This window comes from Aristolochia californica, unplaced genomic scaffold (genome assembly GCF_029961685.1).
Source record: "Aristolochia californica isolate CCGP_79_NKW_82.1479 unplaced genomic scaffold, dmAriCali1.0.hap1 SCAF_2, whole genome shotgun sequence".
Taxonomy (NCBI): domain Eukaryota; kingdom Viridiplantae; phylum Streptophyta; class Magnoliopsida; order Piperales; family Aristolochiaceae; genus Aristolochia; species Aristolochia californica.
The window spans coordinates 46,623,696-46,646,909 of NW_027181881.1; the positions used below are offsets into that span (position 1 = coordinate 46,623,696).

At 40.0% G+C, this 23,214-nt stretch overlaps 4 protein-coding genes and 1 long non-coding RNA gene across 7 annotated transcripts; 3 read left to right on the plus strand and 2 right to left on the minus strand.

Annotated features, from left to right (window-relative positions):
* Positions 1-1,132: 1,132 nt before the first annotated feature.
* Positions 1,133-5,382, minus strand: LOC137956945 (uncharacterized). The gene is made up of 4 exons (XM_068804621.1): positions 5,112-5,382; positions 2,071-2,689; positions 1,514-1,790; positions 1,133-1,413 (listed from the first exon to the last, which is right to left on the minus strand). The coding sequence occupies exons 1-4, from the start codon at positions 5,248-5,250 to the stop codon at positions 1,363-1,365; spliced, it is 1,086 nt and encodes a 361-aa protein (XP_068660722.1). The 5' UTR covers positions 5,251-5,382; the 3' UTR covers positions 1,133-1,362.
* A 1,835-nt stretch (positions 5,383-7,217) lies between these two features.
* On the plus strand, positions 7,218-10,415 carry LOC137956952 (bZIP transcription factor 17-like). The gene is made up of 2 exons (XM_068804626.1): positions 7,218-9,204; positions 9,885-10,415. Exons 1-2 carry the CDS (start codon positions 7,335-7,337, stop codon positions 10,331-10,333), a joined length of 2,319 nt encoding a protein of 772 aa, XP_068660727.1. The 5' UTR covers positions 7,218-7,334; the 3' UTR covers positions 10,334-10,415.
* Positions 10,416-13,088: 2,673 nt separating this feature from the next.
* LOC137955305 (uncharacterized) lies at positions 13,089-13,926 on the minus strand. The gene is made up of 3 exons (XR_011113138.1): positions 13,843-13,926; positions 13,679-13,756; positions 13,089-13,416 (listed from the first exon to the last, which is right to left on the minus strand). It is a non-coding gene; the product is annotated as an uncharacterized lncRNA (long non-coding RNA).
* Positions 13,927-14,203: 277 nt separating this feature from the next.
* LOC137956222 (F-box/kelch-repeat protein At5g26960-like) lies at positions 14,204-16,050 on the plus strand. The gene has a single exon (XM_068803607.1). The coding sequence runs from the start codon at positions 14,275-14,277 to the stop codon at positions 15,514-15,516; it is 1,242 nt and encodes a 413-aa protein (XP_068659708.1). The 5' UTR covers positions 14,204-14,274; the 3' UTR covers positions 15,517-16,050.
* Positions 16,051-18,351: 2,301 nt separating this feature from the next.
* Positions 18,352-22,347, plus strand: LOC137957104 (exocyst complex component SEC15A-like). 3 transcript variants are annotated; one of them, XM_068804815.1, is made up of 2 exons: positions 18,352-18,805; positions 19,702-22,347. In XM_068804815.1, the coding sequence occupies exon 2, from the start codon at positions 19,717-19,719 to the stop codon at positions 22,084-22,086; it is 2,370 nt and encodes a 789-aa protein (XP_068660916.1). In that variant the 5' UTR covers positions 18,352-18,805; positions 19,702-19,716; the 3' UTR covers positions 22,087-22,347. The 3 variants fall into 3 exon arrangements, with proteins under 3 accessions (XP_068660916.1, XP_068660917.1, XP_068660919.1); XM_068804816.1 differs by having other exon boundaries at positions 18,352-18,459; XM_068804818.1 differs by lacking the exon at positions 18,352-18,805 and adding an exon at positions 19,121-19,224.
* The last annotated feature ends 867 nt before the right edge of the window (positions 22,348-23,214 follow it).

Consider the following 23,214-nt stretch of genomic DNA (forward strand, 5'->3'; position numbering starts at 1 on the left):
TTAATGAAAAATATAATATGCTATTTAAATTAAATTATTTAATATTATAATTTTTTTATAATATCATCTAACTGTACAATAGATAATCGGGTAATTAAGTGGATTACAAAAATATTTTAAAGTTGTATTCATGAATATTATAATTAAAAACTCAAGAACAATGTCAATCTAATGTATAATAAAATCAATTATAAAAATTATTAAATTATACTTATATATCATCAAAATTTCGATTAATTCAGATTGTAAGGGTGTTACACACTGTATGTATTCAGCCAGGACAGCTGCTTTTTAGAGAGGGATCGCAGCTTCCTATATTCACACTTTCGTCAAGATAGGCTTTCCAATCTCGTTACCGCCCCCAACCCTATTCATCTTTTCCAATCCCTTAACGAATCCAACGTTAGCTTTGCCACGCAATCTTACTCTGTTCAATTGTGACGATCTTTATGGATCCGACCAACTAATCACGAGTCACGGCACCAAGACACATCTTCGACTCGGCTACCCATCAATGGAACTGTAGAAAGGGAACAAGAGACACAACCAGAATTTTGGAAATTGGACTGTTAAGACTGTTTCGAACCCCACACCATACATGGATCTCCCAACGTATCGATCATCTATGACGCGAACTTCCGCTTGGATCAACAAGCACAACAAGCCTCTCCAACTGTCTCACTCAAACTAGAACAACCCCACAGTGATTAAAGGGTTAGAGAAGCTGAGGGGGGTGGTATACAGCGATAATCCAATGCCAAGAAAAGGAAACAAAGGTGAATCACATTAAAGGGTTGTTAGTCAGCAGTTGGAACTCATTTGATTGTTTGACAATTTTTATCTTTTCTTGAAAAACACACTCCCAGCCAGGGAAAGTAACTGGATCTGGATATCAGATTCCAGTAATGATCTCATTCAAACATTTTCTCCTAGTTAACACAAATTAGCTAGCTACTAAACCATTTTCTCTTTTTCTTTTGGAACGTGCAGTAAATGTAGAATAGATCAGAGTCAACCATAAAGCATAACATGAAAAACAAAACAAATAAACATACACACACACATTCACAATCGAGGAACAGCAGAAACGAGTTTGCAAGGCAACTGGGTGAAAGAACGAACCATACAGAGGAACAGCAGAAACGAGTTGCAAAGCAATTGGGTGAAAGAATGAAACTTGACTAGCAAGTAGCAACATAGATATGCAGGTATCCAAAACTCCAAACACACTGACCGTCAAGGCTAACAAAATCTAATGCCACTACAAAACTTCAAAAAAACGAAAATATTTCAGCATTTTGTCTAGCCTATAGTGTCACAAACTAATTGATTGTAAAGTTACATCAATATACTGCCAACGTCCTAATGATTCTGCACGTAATCAAAGCTCAGGGGTTGTTGATAGAAAGGAACCTGCAGCAACAACAATTCCCTTAGCAGTGAGCAATGGATATAGGATTACAGATTTGCATAATTTTCAGTCTACATAATAATGACTTCAAAGCATGAATACCTGGAAGACTGCACGTCTGAAATGCTCATGGGAATGTGCATACATCATTGCAGGAGTTGGCCAGTGCATATAGGCAGAGTCACTAGAAGACTGACTCGATCCAACAGCACAGAAGGGGCTCGTAACAGGATTTGTCGGTTGATAATTCAAAGAAGATTGGGTCGTAGGCAACTGACCTAGTGGAGGAAAACCATCATAATGAATAAATTGAGGCTGGAGCACTGGAAAGGGCCCTCCTAATCCAAAGCAGTGGGTGAGTGTTGGACTCTTAACATACCTGTAACATGTTATGGCAAACCATCACTTCAAGATAATTAATAATAAAGCCTAAACCAATCTCCAACCCCCCAAAAGAGAAAAAAAAAAAAAAAAAAATCTAGACTAGACTAGCTGTTTCAAGAAAAAAAAAAAACACCACCAAATATATGGACTAACTTATTCAGTTATACCCTACTACACCACAAATACGTCATAAATAACTGAAATATGAAAGAATAGAAAAAAGTGCCATAACTCTTAACATAAAAATTAGAAAAAAAGGTAAACTCAGATATTACCTATCATAACTCCTGTCGTAATCGGGGTCAGTCCTGTCCTTTTCTCTGTCTCTGAAAATAGCAACCCGGGCACCAGTATTAATATCCCTGGTATAATGTTTCTCCACCTCATCATTAGTCAAATTTCTAAAGATTTCACTCTCTGCTCCGCTTGAAAAGGGGATTCTTCTTGCATCAATTAAAGATATCTCCTCTAAGTCACCATTACTGGAACCATTGAAGATGCGAGCACGCGCCTTTTCATATTCCTCCTTCCGCTCCTCCACTGTTCTCACTAGACTCTTATTTAAACCTAGCTCAACTGCATCTGTTGAAAGAGCTCTCCTGGGCCTTGGCCTTATAGCAATCTTGACATGTTCCAGTTTTTCATTTTCTGCTTGTATAGCTGGAATGTCAGCCAAACAAACAGTAGGGTACCTACTTTCAGCTGTCTTCCGGACAACTATTCTGCTTCCTGTTCCATCTACATTGTTGTCCAATACCATTGAGTGAAGACCGTAATGTTGTGCAACACGGTGTGCTGCAAGCCTAAGATATGATGTTGGGAAGTGTTGGAACTCAAACTGCTGCTGGTCAGGGTTTTGCATGAACTTCTGAATATCCAACTCCATTCGTAAAACTGAAATACATAAAATAAAGTTTACGTTAAAAGTATCAAACAGCAACTCAATCATCATTAATTAATGTAAACTAAGACAACTAGCCTTATTTTTTGGGAGTGTCTATTACAACAGACTTAAATTCAGTTATTCATCAGCCTAGTGAGCCTCAAACTTGAGACCTCATTCTAGGAAATCCCCATCAGAACATTGAGCCGCAGCCCGAGTATCCCAGACAACTAGCTTTCAATTTCAATTCTATTCTTCAATTTGGTGATATGACATCTATTAATCTTCCTTCCCCAGATAAGGATAAAGTAGATATTTTTTTCAAAATGCGATATATTATAAAAAAATAACAATGATATAGTTCTCTCACATATAAAATACTGTTTGACAATATTGACTGAAAAATTTTAAAATGAAGACAAACTGCATATGCCATTTCTCTGTTTCAGCTTATAGCAGCTTCACAATGATCAGACTAGGCTTCTTAAAGAGATTAGTCTATCTGTTTAATAATGAAAAAAGTGAAAGCATTTTTAAGTTTAAATACATATCAGCACTACTTTATTTGACAGGTTCATCAATTCGCAATTGCCAATAGATATCCTGTGTTGTGATCTTTGCATTAAGAATAAAAAAATATAATAAATAATAGTGTCAGCAAACCAAAGGAAACATGTGACGCATTTGGACATGTCAAACACAATAAATATCCTTTTGAAATTTTAATAAAGTTCATAACAGAAAAACTGCTAAGAATCTTTTCTGTTAGGGCAGAGATGATAGTAACTCAAATATGAGGAAAAAATGTCAAGGCTGAATTTGCCAGAAGGGGTCTGCCACAGCCAAATCTCAAATTGCATTTTGTAGGTCCTCATTTAAGTTTCTGTTTGTGAAGCTGGCACAGCTCATAGGAAATTAGCCCAAATGGTTAAATATACCTATTTTAAAATTTCGTCAAGTTAGCAAAAAAATTTATACTACTCATACAAGGTTTAGCAAGAAGGTGAAATGGGACACCAAGTTGCCCATGCAAGAGATTTATCAAGAAAAGAGTTTTGTTAATTCGATCATTGTCCCTTACAAAAAGCAAATTGTACCCATCCATTCAGCCTGGAAGTTTGGCAACCTCAATATTCAGGCAAATTCTCAATAGTCAACTATCTTAAATATATTTTCATTGTCCTTGTTCAACTAATTATTATGGTTCTTGGTTTAGAATAAAAAATGCCAAAAATACAATTAAATATTTTTTTTTTCTGCAAGAAAGCAGAAACCCCCTTGCGCTAATAGTAAGTGGAACGTGCAGGGTCACACATTGAGATGTGAATTCAAGACCTCGCACAGCAACCCTACTCCTGTTGCCATTGAGCCAAAGGTCCATTCCACTATCCTTCTTTTATTTGAAATCTAGATGAACCTAAAACAACAATAAGAGCTTCTTTGAGGAATATAAATCCCCCTGACATTAATGGAACTCACATTCCTCGGTAAGTAAAGTTTCAGTCCTCGTTTATAACTTGCATATTTTCAATTGCAAACTTTGATGTTTAAAGCAAATTTATACCTTATCTTATGAACTTCATCTACACAGAGCACACAACTGTCCAGACCTGAGCTTACAGAGGTTATTACATATCTAAAGGGGCAATACGGTCGTAGTCCATAAAAATCTAGATTACAGCAGAAGATTAAAAAATCGCATCAAACAGAAACAACCAGAAGAAAAAAGTATACTCGACTCCAATGCAAGATTTTAACCTAACCAGACACGACTAAATCTGGAAGAGAAATAAAGAATTACAAGCTTTGGGTGCCTGAAAAGATGTTCTTCTCACACCACCTTGAATTTGGATTTCCAAATATATTTGTTCAAAAACAAAGTAAACTCGAAGAATAAACTGCTTAAGACCTGTCTTTTTCAAACAAGATACTACCAATCATTAAGAACTAAGGTCAAAATAGACAGTGCAGAGGGCAGACGAGCGCAGAGAGAGAGAGAGAGATCTGCACAAAATCAACAGTTCTGAGAAATATACCTCAGGAAATTCAAATACGTGACCCCAGAAAAGTTGTATCAAAGAAAAGCACAAAGGCAACAAAGAGAGTTGAGAGAGAGCTTCAATCAAGAACTTTGAATTACCCTATAGCAATATTAAGAACTATACAGTAGGAAATTAACACAAAGATCCCATAAAAATCTATAGTTCGGAGAAAAACTACATAATAAACCAGATAATTTAAAAATATTAATAAATAATAATAATAAATACATAATAAACCATCCATCTCTTGCGAACGGCAAAGGTATGCATCCATAATTTAAAAAAATAGATAATAAAAATAAAGTGAAATTAGCTCATAAGAAAGAAAACATCAAATCTAACGCGTCAAGAGTAAATCAACAAAACTGTAGAAAAAGAAAAAGAAAACTACCAGTGAGGCGATGACGAGGGTTCTGAAGCGCTTCCTTCAAGAAGGGATCCACGGGATCAAAGCAGGCATCTTTTTCCTTCATGGCGGCGCTGTCAACCCCCGGCACTGCAGAGGCTGAGCAGTTGGGCTGAGAATCCATCTTGGAGAGGCGGATTTCCCTGCCCTTCTGCGAAGCACTCGCGTCGCCCTGCTCTCTAATTCTCTCCTTTTTGTCTCACCCTTTCTTTCCCTTTGCGAAAGGGTCAAATAAACGAGAAGACCTTTTTCTCCATTGAGACTCGACACAGGCTAGTGCCCGGTGCGGGTGAGAAGATAATCCATCCACTCGGTGCGCCCTATCTGTCCGTATATCAAGCATGCGAGAGATTGTACTCCAGCGGTCAAGATCAGACAGGAGACACTGTTTTCCTCGCCGATTCTCCCTCAGTTTCCGACTCATGACTCAATGTCCTAAATTTCCAAGCCCGATATTTTGTATAACTTACTCTATCTCGTAAGATAATTTATTTTCTTACGTACCCGTCAAATATGACATTATTATATACGTCTCTGATCTCCGAATTAAAAATTATTATTATGAAATAAGATTATGACTTTCTATACATATATATGATATGTGTGACCCAAATCGAGCCTATGTAAGCAATGTGGAGACCAACTAAATAAGTAGAAGGGTCTCTCTATACCTAGGGATGGCATTGAACCGAGGTTTACAACTTAAGCTTAGCTATGTTCTGGCTAAGTTCGGTTTGAATAAATCCGATCTTTAATTGAATTCAAGTTAGGACTCAAAACTCGGGATGGAAGGAGGAAAGGTGAATACTAAAACCTCTCAGTCGAGCATCACTTAAACCCAATAGCTACTCATACAATTATGATTTTGAAGGTTGGATGTATTAAACTGAGCAATGTAAATGTCAAAGTTAACTTAAATTTCATTTTTTTAACGTATAGGATATGTTGTGATTGTTTGGTATGTCTTGATTAAGCGAAGAAGATGATTTTGATTTGATTGGCTATACTAGACCAATTTGATTTTTTCAATCCTTACTCACTTTCTTGCTATTTGCTTATTTCATGATTGTCCAGGACCAATAATATTTACATTTTTATGGGTGGATGAATGCTAACATAGGATTGAAGCAAAAAAGTTATGCTTAATTAGTTTTTTTTTTTAATATCTCCTTCAAAATTTGATTTTGTCGGAATCATGCCCAGTTTTAAGTAAAAATTTAAATATAATTTATTTGACATATAATTTATATAAAATTTTAAATATAGGTCGGAACTTGAGATTGATTCCAATTTTAGACTCTAGCTCGAATTTGAAGTATTTAAATCAACTATCTCAAACATATACAGGTTTGAGTTTGGCTTGACTCACTGCCACCCCTATTTGTACTAATAGAAAAATGCGAGAAAAATGCCATTGATTTTTTTTCTCATAAATCAAATATTTAATGCATTTGTGTCATTTTTGGGATAATAAAAAAGATTTCCTTGATTCTTCTTGTTTCATCTTACCTTTGTCTAGAACTCACAAAAAAAAAATAAAAAAAATAATGGAATTTGAGCTCATATCAAGTTGTACTAACTTACTTATACAAGCCTATTTGAAACACCTAAAGCCCTGATTCAACAAACCAACTTGGCTTATTTAATCAGATCGTGTTTCCTTTTTTAGTCATTTGGATTGAACCTCATCGTATCCACTACCACTACTCCAATCTCAGTAATTTGTTTAATTAAAGCTAGAATAAGAAGTTAAAGAGTATTCTAACCTTTGCAATTAATATAATATCACTACTATCATACTATATCTTAATATCTTAATCACCTATCATATAATATCTTAACCAAAATGTACATTTAAATAAATATTATTTTTATAATTAAGTAATTGTGTAATCAAATTTAGACTAACCTTTGCAATAATCAGAAAAAAGGAATGAAGAAGAGCAGATGGTGTATCCCGCAAATCAACGGCGTAGATCGTGTAATAACTTACGGGCCCCACTACGCACCATGCCGTGTAACCCTAGCAACGGAAAGCTCCAGAGAAGTTTCGTGAAACAGCGAAACGTTATTTTTCATTACACGTGTCCGTACTCACGCTTGTCTTCCTCTTTCCGTGCGATTTCGTCAATGCCAGGAGGCCTCCCCTCTCCGCGGCGTCCAGGAGAGAGCCCGCGGGTCTGATTCACTCCCCGCTCAACTCTAGCCATGGCCGAATCCTCTCTCGGTTGCCTGGACTCTAACCTTGCCGTCTCGTTTCCTCCTGTCGACACGGATTTGATCGAAAATTATTTTCCCGTTGATTTCACCTTCGGCGACGATTTCGCGAACGATCTTGGCTTTGACGATGCCCTTGACTTTTCTATCGATGATTTTCTTGCACCTCCCGACAACGAAGAGTGCAAGAACGAATCCGGCTTTTCTAATTTATCGCACGCGTCAGGTAGCCCCGAGCGAGCTGGATTTTCGAATTCGACGTCGTCGGATTCCCATGGGGCGGATGATCGGGGTTCTGATCCTGCTAGGTATCTGGATTTCTCATCGCCGGAGTCTGAGGATCATGGGGGTGGTTGCAAGGGAGAGGTGGCCGACAGTAAGAGTCCCAACGATGCTAGGGTTTTAGACTTGCCATCGCCGGATTCTAATAATTTTGACCGGAACTCCTATGCATCTGATGATCGGAGCTCCAATGTAGGTAAGGTTTCCGATCCGCAATCGCCAGATTCTGCTCATTCCGCTCATGAGATTACAAAATCATCTACGTCTTCTTCTCTGGATTCGAGCAACAATCCGTCGAATCCTGTCTTTCAACAGATAAAACCTGAAGATGATAGTAAGCTTTCTAAGAGGAGGAAGGAACGAGAAGACGGAAATGGTAATCCCAAGGTGGCTAAATGTAGGCGTTCTAGTTCTCCTGATATGAACGCGACCTCTACCCACACTTTCCGCTCAGGCAGTGAAGAGGAAGAGAAAAGGATGTCGAGGTTGATGAGAAATAGAGAAAGCGCTCAGCTTTCTCGCCAAAGAAAGAAGAATTACGTTGAAGAGCTAGAAGATAAGGTAAGAACTTTGCATTCCACAGTCATTGAGCTGAATGGAAAACTTTCATATATAATGGCCGAGAATGCGACTTTAAGGCAACAGGTAGGCGGTGGTGCACTTGCCACCGTCTATGCGCCACCGCCGCCTATGGGCGCCGTCCATTTCCCTTGGGTTCCTTGTACTTCATATGCAGTAAAACCCCAGGGAGCTCATGTTCCTTTGATTCCAATTCCTAGATTGAAACCCCAGCAACCTGTTCCTGCGCCAAAGGCTAAAAAATGTGAGAAAAAGATGGCTGAGAACAAGACGAAGAAGGTTGCAAGCGTGAGTTTTGTAGGTTTCTTGTTTTTCTTCCTTCTTTTTGGAGGATTATTTCCGTTTTTAAATGGTCAATACGGGGGAGTGACTGATTTAGGTAGGTCTGATATAGTCCATAGAATGTCCATGGGTCAGTCTCGAGGAAGGGTTCTGCCGGTTTCAGGATATTTGAACCATACAGATCCAAACTATCGATACAGGTTAGGGGCATACTCCGGCAAGAAAGGTCCTGGAGAGAGAAATTTTGAACATTTAGGAGGCAAGAATGCTGGGACAAACGTATTTGAGCCTGAAGTGAAGTGTAAGGGTGAATGTAGAAGTTCAGGGAACTCAAGTAAACCTCTGCTTGCCTCGCTTTATGTGCCACGGAATGACAGACTTGTTAAGATTGTGGGGAACTTGATAATTCATTCTGTTCTAGCCAGTGAGAAGGCATCTTCACATGCTATGTCCGGATCAAAGAATGAGAAAGGCCATGATTCTTTGGACAATGAAGCTGCAAAGACTAGGTTGGCAATTCCAGGGAGTACGGTATCTGCATTGGCTCTATCTAAACATGGTATTGGCGTGGAGAGACAATCTAACCTTTATAGAGCTTCTGCCCAACACCCAAAAGCCATAGGTTCCGGTTCTGGTTCTGGAGATTTTCACAGGGATAAGCGAGAATCAGCTCCATCTGATGGCTCATTGCAGAAGTGGTTCCGTGAAGGTCTTGCTGGTAAGGATTGTGATTTTCACTTATGGGTGTCTTCTTTTTAATTCTTTATTCGTCACTGGTTTATTCTTTCCAGAGAATTGCATATGTATGAACTCTTTGTGATTGTGCATGATCATGCCATGGAGCATCTGCAAGAAAATTAGATGAAAAATTAATATTTGGGAATCTTTTTACTGAGCCACTGAAATCAGACCTAAGTTCAAAGTAAGGATCTGGTGTTTTTGACCCCATTTTTTGGAGTGTCAATTAATCGCGCTGGAGGGATTCCCTACGCTGCAGGACAAAAAGAAGATCTGAAGATGTCAAGGAGAAGTTTATTTCCAATGTACTTATGTAGATTGAAAATGAATAGTGAATATTCTGAATTTCACTATTTTCAGGTTCTCAATGCTGGAAGGTGCTCGCTTAATATGTTTGCTTATTTTGCTAGAATACAAGCTTAAATACTCCTGGTCAGTCAAGTAGCTAAAAGAAAACATATTCTTGTAATTCTAGATTCTCAGTTAATAGATAATCCAATTTAGCTTTAGGTTGAAGCAAATTCAAGAGATTCTGTTTCTTTTGTTTTTTCATGCTTGACCTCTCTTTTCTATTTCTTACTGTGCTCGGATGTTCAGCATGTTTTATTTTAAGCTTTTGCTGCGCAGTGTTTGACATGGATGCGCATTTCTATTTTGCAGGACCAATTTTGAAATCTGGTATGTGCACTGAAGTGTTCCAGTTCAAAGTCTCCAACACTCCGGCTGCAATTCCACCAGTAGAGTCTGTTGCTAACTTTTCTGAGAGCCAACCTAATCCAGCTGGGCGCAGCATGAGGAAGAACAGAAGGATTCTTCACCATCCTCCTCTGCCACTCCCTGGAACTTCCCTCAACGAAACCGTGAAGCCTTCTAATAATTCTACTGAGGATAATTTTCATGGAGATAGCTCCGAGTCTTCTTCGATGGTCGTTTCATTATTGGTGGATCCAAGGGAGGCTGTTGAAGATGGGGAGGGGATGTTTGCACCCAAATCTAAATCCTTGCCTCGCATCTTTGTTGTCGTGCTTCTAGACAGTGTGAAGTATGTTACCTACTCCTGCGTGCTGCCTTTGAAAGGAGCCACTGGTCCTCACCTTATGAGTACTTGAACGTATTTTAACACTGCTTCGGTACAAATATTATATGTACTGATACACTTACTGTTTACCCTTAATTTATCTTTTATCGAGAGCAATAGAAGTAGGCAACATAAAAGAAACACTTCTTTACTCGCTTTGAATTTAATAAAATAATAACTACAAATTTACAAATTTAAGGCTCGGTTACACGCTTCGGTCCTCGATTTGTCATCTGACTATACTGTTAGTTCGATTAATATCTATGGCCGGTTTTCTTTTGTTTCAGCCTCTCAGTCAAGTTCAGTAAGACGGTTGTCTGAGCTGAAGAAGTCTTCTGATGGTTGAGAAAAAGAGCTGATGAAGTTGTACCTATTGTCCAAGCTTGATGTATTAGGCAAAGATTGAGTCTAGGACCCCCTCAACCGTAAATGGCGGGCAGAATAATCACCGATGAAGCTTCATTTGCTAGAGAAGCAGCTCTCGATGGTCTATTCCATGGGGATTGCCCCTTCCTTCAGAAAGAGACTCGATGCCATTTGGGGCATTGACAAAGGTATAAAAGGGCCGAAGAGAACACTATTGAGAATCCAAGCACTGCTAAATGATGCAGAATCTAGGCCGTTTCAAGAAGAAGCTGTGCGGCGCTGCGTCAACGAGCTCAGAGGCATTGCTTATGATGTGGATGACTGTCTCTATGAGATGAACAGTGAAACTTCAACCGAAAGTTGCGGACAAAAAATAAGACAGGAGATCATCAAGTCAGCAACCTTCTCTCTTCTTTAAGGCTGCACAAGGCTGCAGATGCAGTAGAAAATATCAATTTCAAAAATGAAATAGCAGCCAGGGTAAATGATGTATTAGAAAGAGTAGATGAGAGAGTAGAAAGTGAACATGCCCTTCACTTGAGGGAGGGCATTCCAGGAATCCCAAGAGACACTGGAAAGAGATTACAAAGTACTTCGATGGTAGATGAAAATAAAGTTTTTGGGAGATGCGAAGTTAAAGATAAGCTAATATCTCTATTGTAATCAGAAGAGACTGCAGGTGGTAATATTTCTGTCATTCCCATGGTCTTGGGGGTCTGGGTAAAAAATTACACATGCCCAGCTTGCTTACAAACTACAATGATGAGAGAGTTAAGGAGTACTTCGAAATAAAAGTTTGGGTTTGTGTCTCCCATGAGTTTGATCCCAACACAGTGACGATATCAATCATTGATATCGTCCTCAAGCGTTGTTAGATGGCAAGAAATTCTTGGTCGTTTTAGATGATATATGGACAGAGAGCAGCAGTCACTGGGAATGCCTGAAGGCACCTCTCAGAGTTGGCAAAAAAGGAAGTAAAATTATTGTAACCTCTAGGAGTAATATTGTGTCAAAGATGATGGGTACTACCCCATCCTACCCGTTAAGAGTGTAACAAATGCAGATTGTTGAGCTCTTTTTACACAACAGATACTCAGAGAGAGGGAAGACAAGTTGCCAGAAATTCAGAAGCAAGTTGTTAGGAAGTTTTAAGGGTTTGGCTTTGGCTGCAAAGGCTCTAGGAGGGTTGTTAGGGTATGATTGATGGGCTACCAACAAACATTGGAAACCTAGTTAACTTGCAACATCTCAATCTTTGGAACACTAGTTTACTGTGGCTATCAAAGTCATTTTGCAAGCTCTTCAGATTACAGCCATTGGTTCTTGGTCTACCAAAGGATATGATTAACCTAGCAAACTTACAGGTACCAAGGCAAATAAAGACCTGCTGACTTCACTACGGATTTATTAACTAAATGTACTATGACTAAAGCACATGATTGATTTAGAAGAGTGGTGAACATTTAAGGCAGCAGATTTACCTAGCCTCAGTGAACTCATCTCGTGGGATTGTCCCAAATTAAAGGAATTTGACTATTGTCCTCAGAGAACTTACAGCTCTTTCTTTACTCCCGGCTCTTACATATTTAGAGTTGCAAAACTGCAAAAAGAGGATAGTATTGAGCTCATATACATTCTTCACCTCTTTTTCTTCTTTAAAGATTTCTGAAATTCAAGGGCTCAAAACCCTTCCAGAGGGTCTGCTGCAGCACTTAACAGCCGTCAGCAAACTAGAATTTGTGGACTGCAATGAGTTGTTGCATTGCCAGAGGGGCTCCCTGCAATGTAATAGATTTGCACATTTCCATTTGTTCAAATCTTTTTCACCGTCTAAGGGAGGGCTTCACAACCTCAATAACCTTCTTCGGATATCAATTGAGCCCTGTCCAAAGCTACACAGTTTTATGACAAATTAGTTAATCTTCCAGCTCCAACACCTAGAGTTTGCTGGTTACAATCGGATGATAGCGCTCAGTTCGTTGCCTTACCTTCCTATTCTCCAATTTAAGAATCTCCATGATCAAGTAAGAGTGAAAGAAATGAATTTTGAGTTTTTGTTTCTTATCTATTTGTTTGTATAACAATTTAATATCTAAAAAATATCGTTTCATTTTGATGTATAAATAAATATATTGTATTATTTATTTAATGATTATGTATTAAATTTTTTATTTTATTTATTTTAAGTTTTCATATCCAAATAATGCCCCAAGTATTCAATTATACTACTTGTACTCTTTAAATCCACCTTGCAAGTTATTTTCTGGCTTACACGAACTAAACAGTTTACGACTTCTCAATGGGTATTCAAGCATATAAAAAGTAAATAAATTTATAATACTTAAACGTAACATAATAATCATACCAGTATAAATGGAAAGATAATCGTTACCTGTTTCATGTACGATTCATATTCACTGTGTTCTACAGGTGATGAACGTTTTCCACTATAAAAGTACCCCCCACTATAAAAAGAAAGGGAAAACTTTTCAGGGAATTTCAACAATTAAATCAATTGATAACCTGAACAGCAGATCCTTTAGTATTTTTTTCGTCCCAGAAATTATTGCACATCTTTGAAAGGCTTAATAAGGCGATATTCATCATTTCTGTTTTGAAACACAACCTTCTTCAAGTCAACCCCAATTTGAATAAAGGCAATACTTTCTGGTTGGGGAATTGTATCAGTCATCTTATCTTCCAATCACACCGAAAGTTGATCACCATCATCCAAGGCCACGCCACTTCCTGGAGAAGGCAGAAGCTCAAACTATCATTACTGAGCTTTTTCTTTCTTTTTTTAATCTCATTTTCTCATGGTCGGACGTTCAGAGACAGGAAGAGAGCTAGGATTATTATCTCACTCGGTCGCAGATTATAGGCTTTCATTCTCCCGGTAACAATAATTTATATCCCGGATCCGCTACAGTTTTTTATTATCTAAATTCTTGTAAACAAGAGCAAACCTAAACTATCTTAAGCATTTACCGTTGGTTAAAAAGATCCAAACCTGAACGACGAAGCCTCCCTTCAATCCAGAGCTTTGTCGTCGTTGTACCGCCACAGTGATGAAAGTAAAATCCTCGATCTGCCACAAAAGAAGCGACGAGGCAGACGGTTTCAGAAAGTAACAGAATAGAGCATATCCCAATCAAGACTCCAGAGAAACCTCACCAACCATCACGACTCCCTCCTCTCGCCCTATAATCTCGAGTACCAAGGGAGGATTTAGTTGATGCAGAAATGTGGAGTAGTTTGAAAGATAATTAAAGAACTAGGGCACGGAGCCAAGTGGTATGTACCTTATCTAGGCCTTGGATTGTTGGTTGCCTCTTGTCACATTTTTTAAAATAGACTATAGTTTTTATTTGATTTGAACCCAAAGTCGGTGCATATTCGATTTAATTATTATTATGTTGTGGTTCGAGAGTCATAATTTTCTAGATAGAATGGAACGCTACTAACCAAATGTGTGAATTTATTTTGGACTTATGTGACGATTTGAGGGCAATTATTGTAGGAACGCGGAATTCGATTACCCTTGATTTTAAATAAAGCCTTCTCACGAAGCTATCGTTGCCCGCTTTCTCTCTTGCGGCTTCCGCCATGGTCTCCGCGGAGGCCTGTAACTCTCGATCTTTATCATGGCTCGTCAAATCTTGCCTCCCGGAAACCCGTCGTAAAGCCAGTTTAATCTCCCGAACCGCTGAGAAAGTACCGCTCCAAAATCGTAATCACAGTCGTGCGTCTATCTCCTCCCTCCCTGATGATCTCCTGCTCGAATGTCTCTCCAGAGTTGCTTCCTCATCCTTGCCGTCAGTCGCCCTCGTCTGCCGCCGCTGGTCTCAGTTCGTTTCCTCCCCGGTATTCTACTCTCTGCGTCGCGCTAATGACCTCCTCCGTCCAACTCTCTATGCCGTCGCCGTTTCCGATTTTGGCGTCTTATCTGCGTCTCACCGCTTCGAACCCGGTTGGCCTTGGAAAACCGTCCTCTTTACCGGCGCTGCACCGGCGGAAGGCCTCGAGGCGTCGTCGCTCTCCCACCCGCGCCTCGTTGCCTTGGACTCCTCCATTTACGTCCTCGGGCGGAACGCCTCGATGCGCTACGACACCTGGTCGGAGACCGTCGCCCCGAGAGCTCCGATGCTCCACCAGCGGAAGAAGTTCGCGGCCGCCACCGTCGCCGGCAGAATCTACGTCGCCGGCGGCTGCCGTACTGCCGCCGTGGAGGAGTACGATCCGGCGAGTGATACGTGGCGCGTGGTGTCGGAGGCTCCGAAGAAAAGGTACGGCTGCATCGGCGCGGCGGTGGAGGGCGTCTTCTACGTGATCGGCGGGTTAAGAATCGGCAACCGTTGCCGGACGGAGTGCCCGCGGGGAGAGGCGCACGTGTACGCCAGCTCCATGGACCTATACGACGTGGAGACGCGCACGTGGTTGAGGAGCAGGCACGTGCCGAACGGAGGCTGCGTAGTGGCGGCCTGCGCCGCCGGTGGGTACGTGTATGTACTGGCGAGCCATGCGGTGGAGCTGTCGTTCTGGAGGTGCGACGGGCGCAGGTCGGAGCCGGGGTTCGGGGAGTGGAGCAGGTTAAAGTCGCCGCCGGTGCCGGCTCAGGTTAGGCTGGACGGGACGGTAAGGTTTTGCTGCGTACGGGTGGGGGAGAGGGTGGCGCTGGTGCAGGTGGTTGGGTCCATCGACGATCTATTGAGGCGGAGCGGGCGGAGCGAGAGAGGGCACAAGGACGGTCTGGTTCTGGTATATGAATGCCGGATCGGAGACTGGAACCGCGGACCCGACCTGCCGGAGGTTTTGAGTCGCGCCGGTTGCGTCTGCGCTGAGTGCTAGAATGCGCCGGACACGACGGGAGGAACGCAACTTTGCCGCGTTTGCTCTGTTATACCTGGAACACTTCAGCGAAATGCTGGTGCTAAGAGCTAACGTGCGCCGTGTGTGACATCCACTGAGTGGTTTCAATTTGCTTAGTCATCGGTGACTCAAAGGGAAACTTGGGTTAGAAGAAAATTTGTGCGCATTTTTTTGGCTTCGCTTCCTGTTGAGCTCTTCTCAAGCTGACGTTTAAAGGTTTGACAGCTGAAAGATCTGGTGTTGGAATCCGGTGGAAGGAGACGTTGGGTTTGCTGCCAGGCGACTGCGACTGGACGCTATATGGCTGTGGCTGTACATGAGGGATTCATCTACATCACTAATACCTTTGATCTCAGCAGAGACCCGAACAGATTCTTTGTGTGAAAGCCTCTCGCTTTCATTGACGCATCTGGTTCTGATTTTTCAGCTTTCTGCAGGAACTTTCCCGTTTTAAGGATTGTAGGAGGTGCCCATTGGCATGGCCTTCAATGAAAACATTATTTGTGCCTGAAATATTTTGCATTTATTAACGTCCTGGTTATTGGTTTTCTTGAAGATGTTACGGGGGGGTTAATCAACAAAATGGATTTTTAAAGCTCATGTTCATCTCCAACATAAATATCATGTTAGTCATGTACATTAACTTCAACTTCGCACTTGGTGTTACTGTTGATGATTTCATGTACACTGGAAAACAGTTTCCAGTGTTAGTGCCCCAATATGAGAAAAACGTAAAAAATAAGAGAATTCCTAAACCCTTACAATACACTTAATTATAATATAATCTTTAAACCCCAAATTAAGTAAAATAATTATTATTACTATACGAATAAGTTATTTAATGTATAATTAAATATATTTATTAATTAAATTAGATATTTTATTATGTATTCCTATGGTAATTACATGAGCTAATAAAATACGTATATGATTAATTAAAAATAATAAATAAATATCGTTATAAATAACAAAAACGAAAGTAATACGTTGAGTTATTAATTTATTAATAACATATAATATACTTTAACCAAAAATGAATGATTTAAGAGAAAAAAATTGATCTAATCTACTATATATTTGTACATAATATATTTTATGTATTATTAATTAATAATATATTGTCACAAATTTTAAAACCATTGATTTAATTAATTATAGCAATCGGATAATTAAACCAAAATAATTTATCAAATATTTATTTTAACAATATTTTAATTATGACTATTAAATCACTATTTTAATATAGTAATTATAAAATAAATATATTAAATAAATAAAATAAACTATTTTATAAATATAAATTATAAATTAATGATTTTTATGACGATAGTTTAATTTTTCCTAACTTCGGAAAAATTAAACCATTGTCGTCTTCCTCAGCGGTGAGCCAACGGGCAATGGTGATGGCGGCGGGCAACATCGATAGAGACGGCGCTTCGACGGTATGCCGAGAGGGAGGCTAAGAAGCTCTGCAACAAATGTTCAACCTCTCATGTTCTACGACGGAGGTCGAGAGGGATAGGAGAGGGATGATGGTCGATGGGGGGGGCGGCGGGGGGAATTCTTGCCTATAGAGAAGAGAAGTCGTCACCCTCCCTCTCCTCTCCCTCTCGACCTCCGTCGCAGAGCCTCTCAATCTCCCGTACTCTACAACGGAGGTCGAGAGGGAGAACCGAGAGGGACAATGGAGACGAGAGAGGGAGCAAAGAACTCGGGGATAGAAGGGGTGTAGGAAACAGAAATGAGCAGACTTACGGAGACGGTGTGCAGCAAAGAGAGAGGCACGCCCGTTTCCTGTACATGATTCTCAAAAATTGGGCGAAAAATACTTTCCCTCGTTTATGCTTTGGACATTATCTTGTGAGTCATGTTAGTCATATACTTGAACTCCGTGGTCACTAACGACATTAGGACATGAATTGAATGCGGCTGAAGTTCATGTTCGGATTCATGTCGATTAACCCCCACCCCCTAGGTATCTACAGATTTCATTACCGTGTTCTCTCCGTCGAATCTCCGGACAGGAAGAGCTCAGATTTAATTACCGTGTTCTCTCCGTCGAATCTCCGGACAGGAAGAGCTGGCATCTTCCGGCCTTCTTAATGGATGTCGTCCTTGTGTCTCGCTTATTAAGGCCATGCATTTCGAATTACTGTCGCAGGCAAATTTTCAATCGGTACAAATCCTGATCTTTATCGTATCGGATGTTTGGCTGCCGATGCGGTACGGGATTTGCCGTGGAAAAGCATGGCTGCGAACTGACGATCACAGAAACAAGGGGCATAATCGGAATTTAGAATCCACACAGTGAGCAATGCAAATCTCGTGGACTGTCTGTGAGATCCACAGATCTATTTACTCTTGTTTAAGGCCCAGTAACATCTGACCGGTTCCAGTAACATCTGACCGGTTCCACTTGCTATCGGCCTCAATACCTATTTGGACTCGACCCGACTTAGGCAAATCCAAGTTAAATTTTTTAGTGGCCCAGTTGATTATGTTCCTCGAGTGTACGTAATCCAAATTGTTTGCCTTAACCCTAGTTTGTTTGCCTTCACACATGGGTTATATATTTTATATTATAAATAATTATAATAAACATAATATATAGAAAATAAATATCTAAACTAATTTTCTCCCCCATTTGTCATCTCTTGGACGAGTTTAGAGATAAAACAGGAATTTTAAAAATCCAAGAAAAATAATAAAAATTATTAATATTTATTGTTATTTTTTTAATTTAAAAAAAAATTATTCATAGTTTAGGTCCAAAGGGGGAGTCGGTCAACAGATATCAGAAGAAAAGGATGGGAAGATAGCAACAGAGGGGAGATAGATCGAGATTTGAGAAAGAAATGTCGGAATGTTTGACGCCGCAGGATCGGAGATTGGGCTGAAGCAGTCTCCTTCTCAACTTATAATGTGGGTTATCTCTATCTCAACTACGTTGCCACGGATGCCGGACGTCCTCGTTTAAGTCGCTTTGTAGTTTGTACAAAACTGGAAATGTATTTATTATCACCTCCTTTTGCGTAAGCTCGATTCAAAAGAGAGTCCAGAAACATTAAAGAACGGCAAAAGAACCATTACAATTACTGGGAACGACGAGGGAGCCGACCTTCCTCTGCTGCTCTTTCGACAGGAACAAGGAAGTAGGGAGAGAGAGAGAGAGATCCTTTTTTTTTCTCTGCTTTTCCGTTTCTTATTTCGTTGTTCGGGTTCTGGCTGTTCCTGCAAAGGAGGAGGACGCTTTTTCGAACACTTGTGGGTAGGACAAATCCTGGATTCTTTTTTTGTTTGGTGTTTGGTTCGGTTGTGTTTGATCGGAATGTCGGAGTGCTGCGGCTTTTCGGGTGGAATTGGGAATCCGTTTGACTCGTTTCACGTTCTATGAAATGGGTCGGTGTTGAAGGGCGTTCATTTTGTGTTGTTTCGTGGCCTTGTTGTTTAGCGAAAGCGTTTTTGTTCGTGAAACGAATTTGTTTCTTCTTCTTTTTCTTCTTCTTGTTTTTTAACGAAGCCGATTCGTGTAAATGTACCTTCTCTTTTTTTTTTCTTGGGAAGTTGGATCACATGATGGGACTGGATTTCATTTGTCCCGCGCGTTTAGCTGTTAAGTTAGTGTCATTAAGCTCTTTTATTTGCGTAACGAGACGGTCTCAATTCGGCAAAGTAATTCAAACAAAGGTTAGAAATCTTCTTCACGGCAGTTGCTTATTTTCGTTGTTCGGATTTCTTCGTTAGTATTGTCATACACATCTCCTGTTTGAGATATCACTTCGAGTATTTTCTTCGAAACAGGTCTTGAATTCATATATTCTCGAATTATGATTCTTCTTTTGCTGTGATGGTTCCTAGAGTATGTGGGAAGCCATTTTTCTTTATGTTTTTTATTATGTTGGACTTTCATTTTCTTCGATCTTTTCCATCTGTTCAATTTTTAGTAAAGTAGTCTTGCTTGTTTAAGAAATCCAGAAATGAGCCCAGAGGGTTCTCCACAATGACTTCTTCATAAGTTCCTCAATTTAGTCTAGTCATTATTTCCCTTTCCTTTTGAAGTAATGTACGCTTGTTGAGAGGCTTGAGTTTCTTGTGCCACTGAGATCAGACAATACGAATTCATTGTTTTCTTAAATTGTACTGACACATATTTTCCTTTGCTAGGCTTCAATATAAAAAATGCAAGCAAAACCCAAGAGGAGAACTGCTGCAGAGAATGGAGAAGGGATAGGAGGAGATGAATTGGTGCTTTTTACTTCAATTGGTAACGGGGAAGATTTGGGCCCTCTGGTTCGTCATGCTTTTGAGGTGGGAAAACCTGAGACTCTCTTGCACCAGCTAAAGAATGTTGTGAGAAAAAAGGAAGTAGAGATTGAAGATTTGTGTAAACTCCATTATGAGGATTTCATCGTTGCTGTTGATGAGCTCCGAGGTGTTCTTGTAAATGCTGATGAGCTGAAAAATGCTCTTCAAAGTGAGAATTTTCGACTCCAAGAAGTTGGAAGTTCCCTTCTTTTGAAGCTTGAGGAGCTTCTTGAGTCATATTCAATAAAAAAAAATGTAGCCGAGGCTATACAGATGTCCAAAGTTTGTGTTCATGTTGTGAACCTATGTGTTAAGTGTAACCAACATATTTCCGAATGCAAATTTTATCCTGCCCTCAAAACCTTGGATATCATTGAGAAGGATTATCTGCAAAATGTGCCTGTGAAATCTCTGAAGAAGGTAATTGAGCAGCAAATACCAGACATAAAATCATATATTGAGAAGAAAGTATGCAATGAGTTCAATGATTGGCTTGTTCATATCAGGAGCACTGCCAGGGAAATTGGGCAGCTGGCCATAGGACAAGCTGCATCAGCACGTCAGAGAGATGAAGAAATGCGAGTTCGTCAACGTGAGGCTGAGGAACAGAGCCGTTCAGGCTTAGGAGATTGTGTGTACTCATTAGACATTGATGAGCTTGATGAAGATTCAGTCCTAAAATTGGATCTCACGCCTGTGTATCGAGCTCATCATATCCACAAGTGCCTTGGGATACAGGATCAATTTCGTGAATACTACTATAAAAACCGATTATTGCAGTTAAACTCTGACTGGGAAATATCTTCAACACAACCCTTCCTTGAATCACATCAAACCTTTTTCGCTCAGATTGCTGGATACTTCATAGTGGAAGATCGGGTTCTGAGGACTGCTGGAGGGTTGTTGTCCGCCAGTCAGGTAGAAACTATATGGGATACTGCTCTAGCAAAAATGACATCTGTTTTGGTGGAGAACTTTTCTCGTATAGATACAGCTAGTCATCTTCTTCTAATCAAGGATTATGTCACTCTTCTCGGTGCAACACTTAGGAGGTACGGGTACCAAGTGACCCCTTTACTTGAAGTTCTTGATAATAGCCGGGACAAATACCATCAGCTCCTCCTGGAAGAATGCCAGAAACAAATAATTGATGTTCTTGGAAATGACACATATGAACAAATGGTGATGAGGAAAGAGTATGAGTACAAAATGAATGTTCTATCCTTCCATCTCCAAACTTCTGACATAATGCCAGCTTTCCCATATATTGCCCCCTTCTCTACCTCTGTTCCGGATGTATGTCGCATTGTGAGGTCCTTCATTGAGGATTCAGTTAGCTATTTGTCTTATGGGGGTCACATGAATGTTTATGATGTGTCAAGGAAGTACTTAGACAAACTCTTGATTGATGTACTGAATGAGGCTTTACTGAAAACAATATATAGTAGTACAACAGGTGTGTCACAAGCCATGCAGATTGCTGCTAATTTGTCAGTTCTTGAACGGGCTTGTGAGTTCTTTCTTCGTCAGGTGGCTCAACTTTGCGGTATCCCTGCATGTTTGGCAGAACGACCCCACTCCAGTTTAACTGCTCGTGCAGTGCTTAAAACTTCACAGGAGGCAGCCTATCATGCATTGCTAAATCTTGTGAATTCGAAAGTGTCAGATTTTATGGCTCTCTCAGATGTTAATTGGACAGCGGAAGAGGCTCCACAGAGTGCCCATGAATACATGAATGAAGTTATAATTTACCTTGACACCCTTGTATCCACATCTCAACAGATATTGCCTTTGGATGCTTTGTTCAAGGTGGCAAGTGGAGCATTAGACCACGCCTCAAATTTGATTGTGGCAGCTTTTCTAAATGATAATGTGAAGAGATTTAGTGTTAGTGCTGTAATGGGAATTGATAATGACTTAAAACTATTAGAGCATTTTACTGATGAAAAGTTCCATGGCACCGGATTGAGTGAAATGCAGGAGGGGAGTCTGAAAGATTGTTTAATGGAAGCACGACAACTGGTCAATCTTTTGTTAAGCAATCAGCCAGAGAATTTCATGAATCCAGTGATTCGAGAGAGGAACTACAATGCTTTGGACTATAAGAAAGTTGCCAGTATTTGTGAGAAATTTAAGGATTCACCTGATAGGCTGTTTGGAAGCCTCTCAAGCAGGAATACAAAGCAAACTGCCCGTAAGAAGTCTATGGACATGCTGAAGAAAAGGCTTCGAGATTTCAACTAAGATTGAGAGTGTGCTTATTTATTATCCATCTGTCTGACTTTTCAGTGCCCAGGTTCCTCCTTGCATGACATACTTAATATTTTTTTCTTTTTCCTTTCTAATTGTTTTTATTGTGCTCTTAGTCTTTCGAGAGGTTTAGTCTGACTGGTGGTTCTATTCAAAGTAATGGGCCTCGAATTTTGAATCAGTGAGACGACTTGCTGTTTCTTGTAGATATTTTTGTTCTGGGTTTAATTTAATGTTCATATTTTCGTGCAGAAAGTCACTTTGCTTGAGATTTTTGCTGATTTCATGTCTTTATTGTTTTAAAAAAGTTCATAATATCTGTTGCTTCATTTGTCTTTTAGTGACAGAGTACATAGGGGGACCTCTAAATTGATGTGTAAAGGACCTTGTCATGAGCATGGCCATGCTTCAGAAAATAGTGATACCATTGGTCATGTGGGGAGGGTGTTTCTCTCTCTCTTGTAAACTGGACCCAGGTTAGCAAGTTTTTGCTTTGAGGTTGTCGCAGTCTAGGATACATTGACTTAGTTCATCGTGAGAATTTAAGTAGCGATTTTTTATGGAAGGCTTGCATTTCATTCTAAAAAATGATGGCAAATGTTGATGAGGAGCATCTGCAAAAGCTACCACCTTCATGGTAGAGTTATGTTGTATGTATTTGTTTGATGTTTGGCACTGTCAACTGATTGGGTATCCAAAAAATTCAATATTGAACATAGTACTTAAGATTGGGCAACACGAAGATATGCCAAGTAATCATTGTGGTCATCCATCTGGTAGGATGTGGTCTCATGCAAGTCAACAACAACCTTTGATTGTTGGAATTCAGCTTTTGAACTGTCAAGAAAACATTCAACTTGTGAGTTGAGGGTACCCATGGTTTGGCAGAAGTAAAACAATTACCCAACTATAGAAGGTGAATCAATGCTGTCCTTGACTAGTTTGTAAGTTGGAAAATCAATGCAAGGAAATGATGTTGAAAGCATTCAATGAAGTTATCGTGCCTTTATTTAGACTGAGGTGAAGTCATGATCACCAACGTTGGTCGATGTGCCCTTTTCGGCTAAGAAGCTGATGTAGAACAAGGCTCAGTTGTGGAAGAAGAAAGTCTTCCAGAAAAAC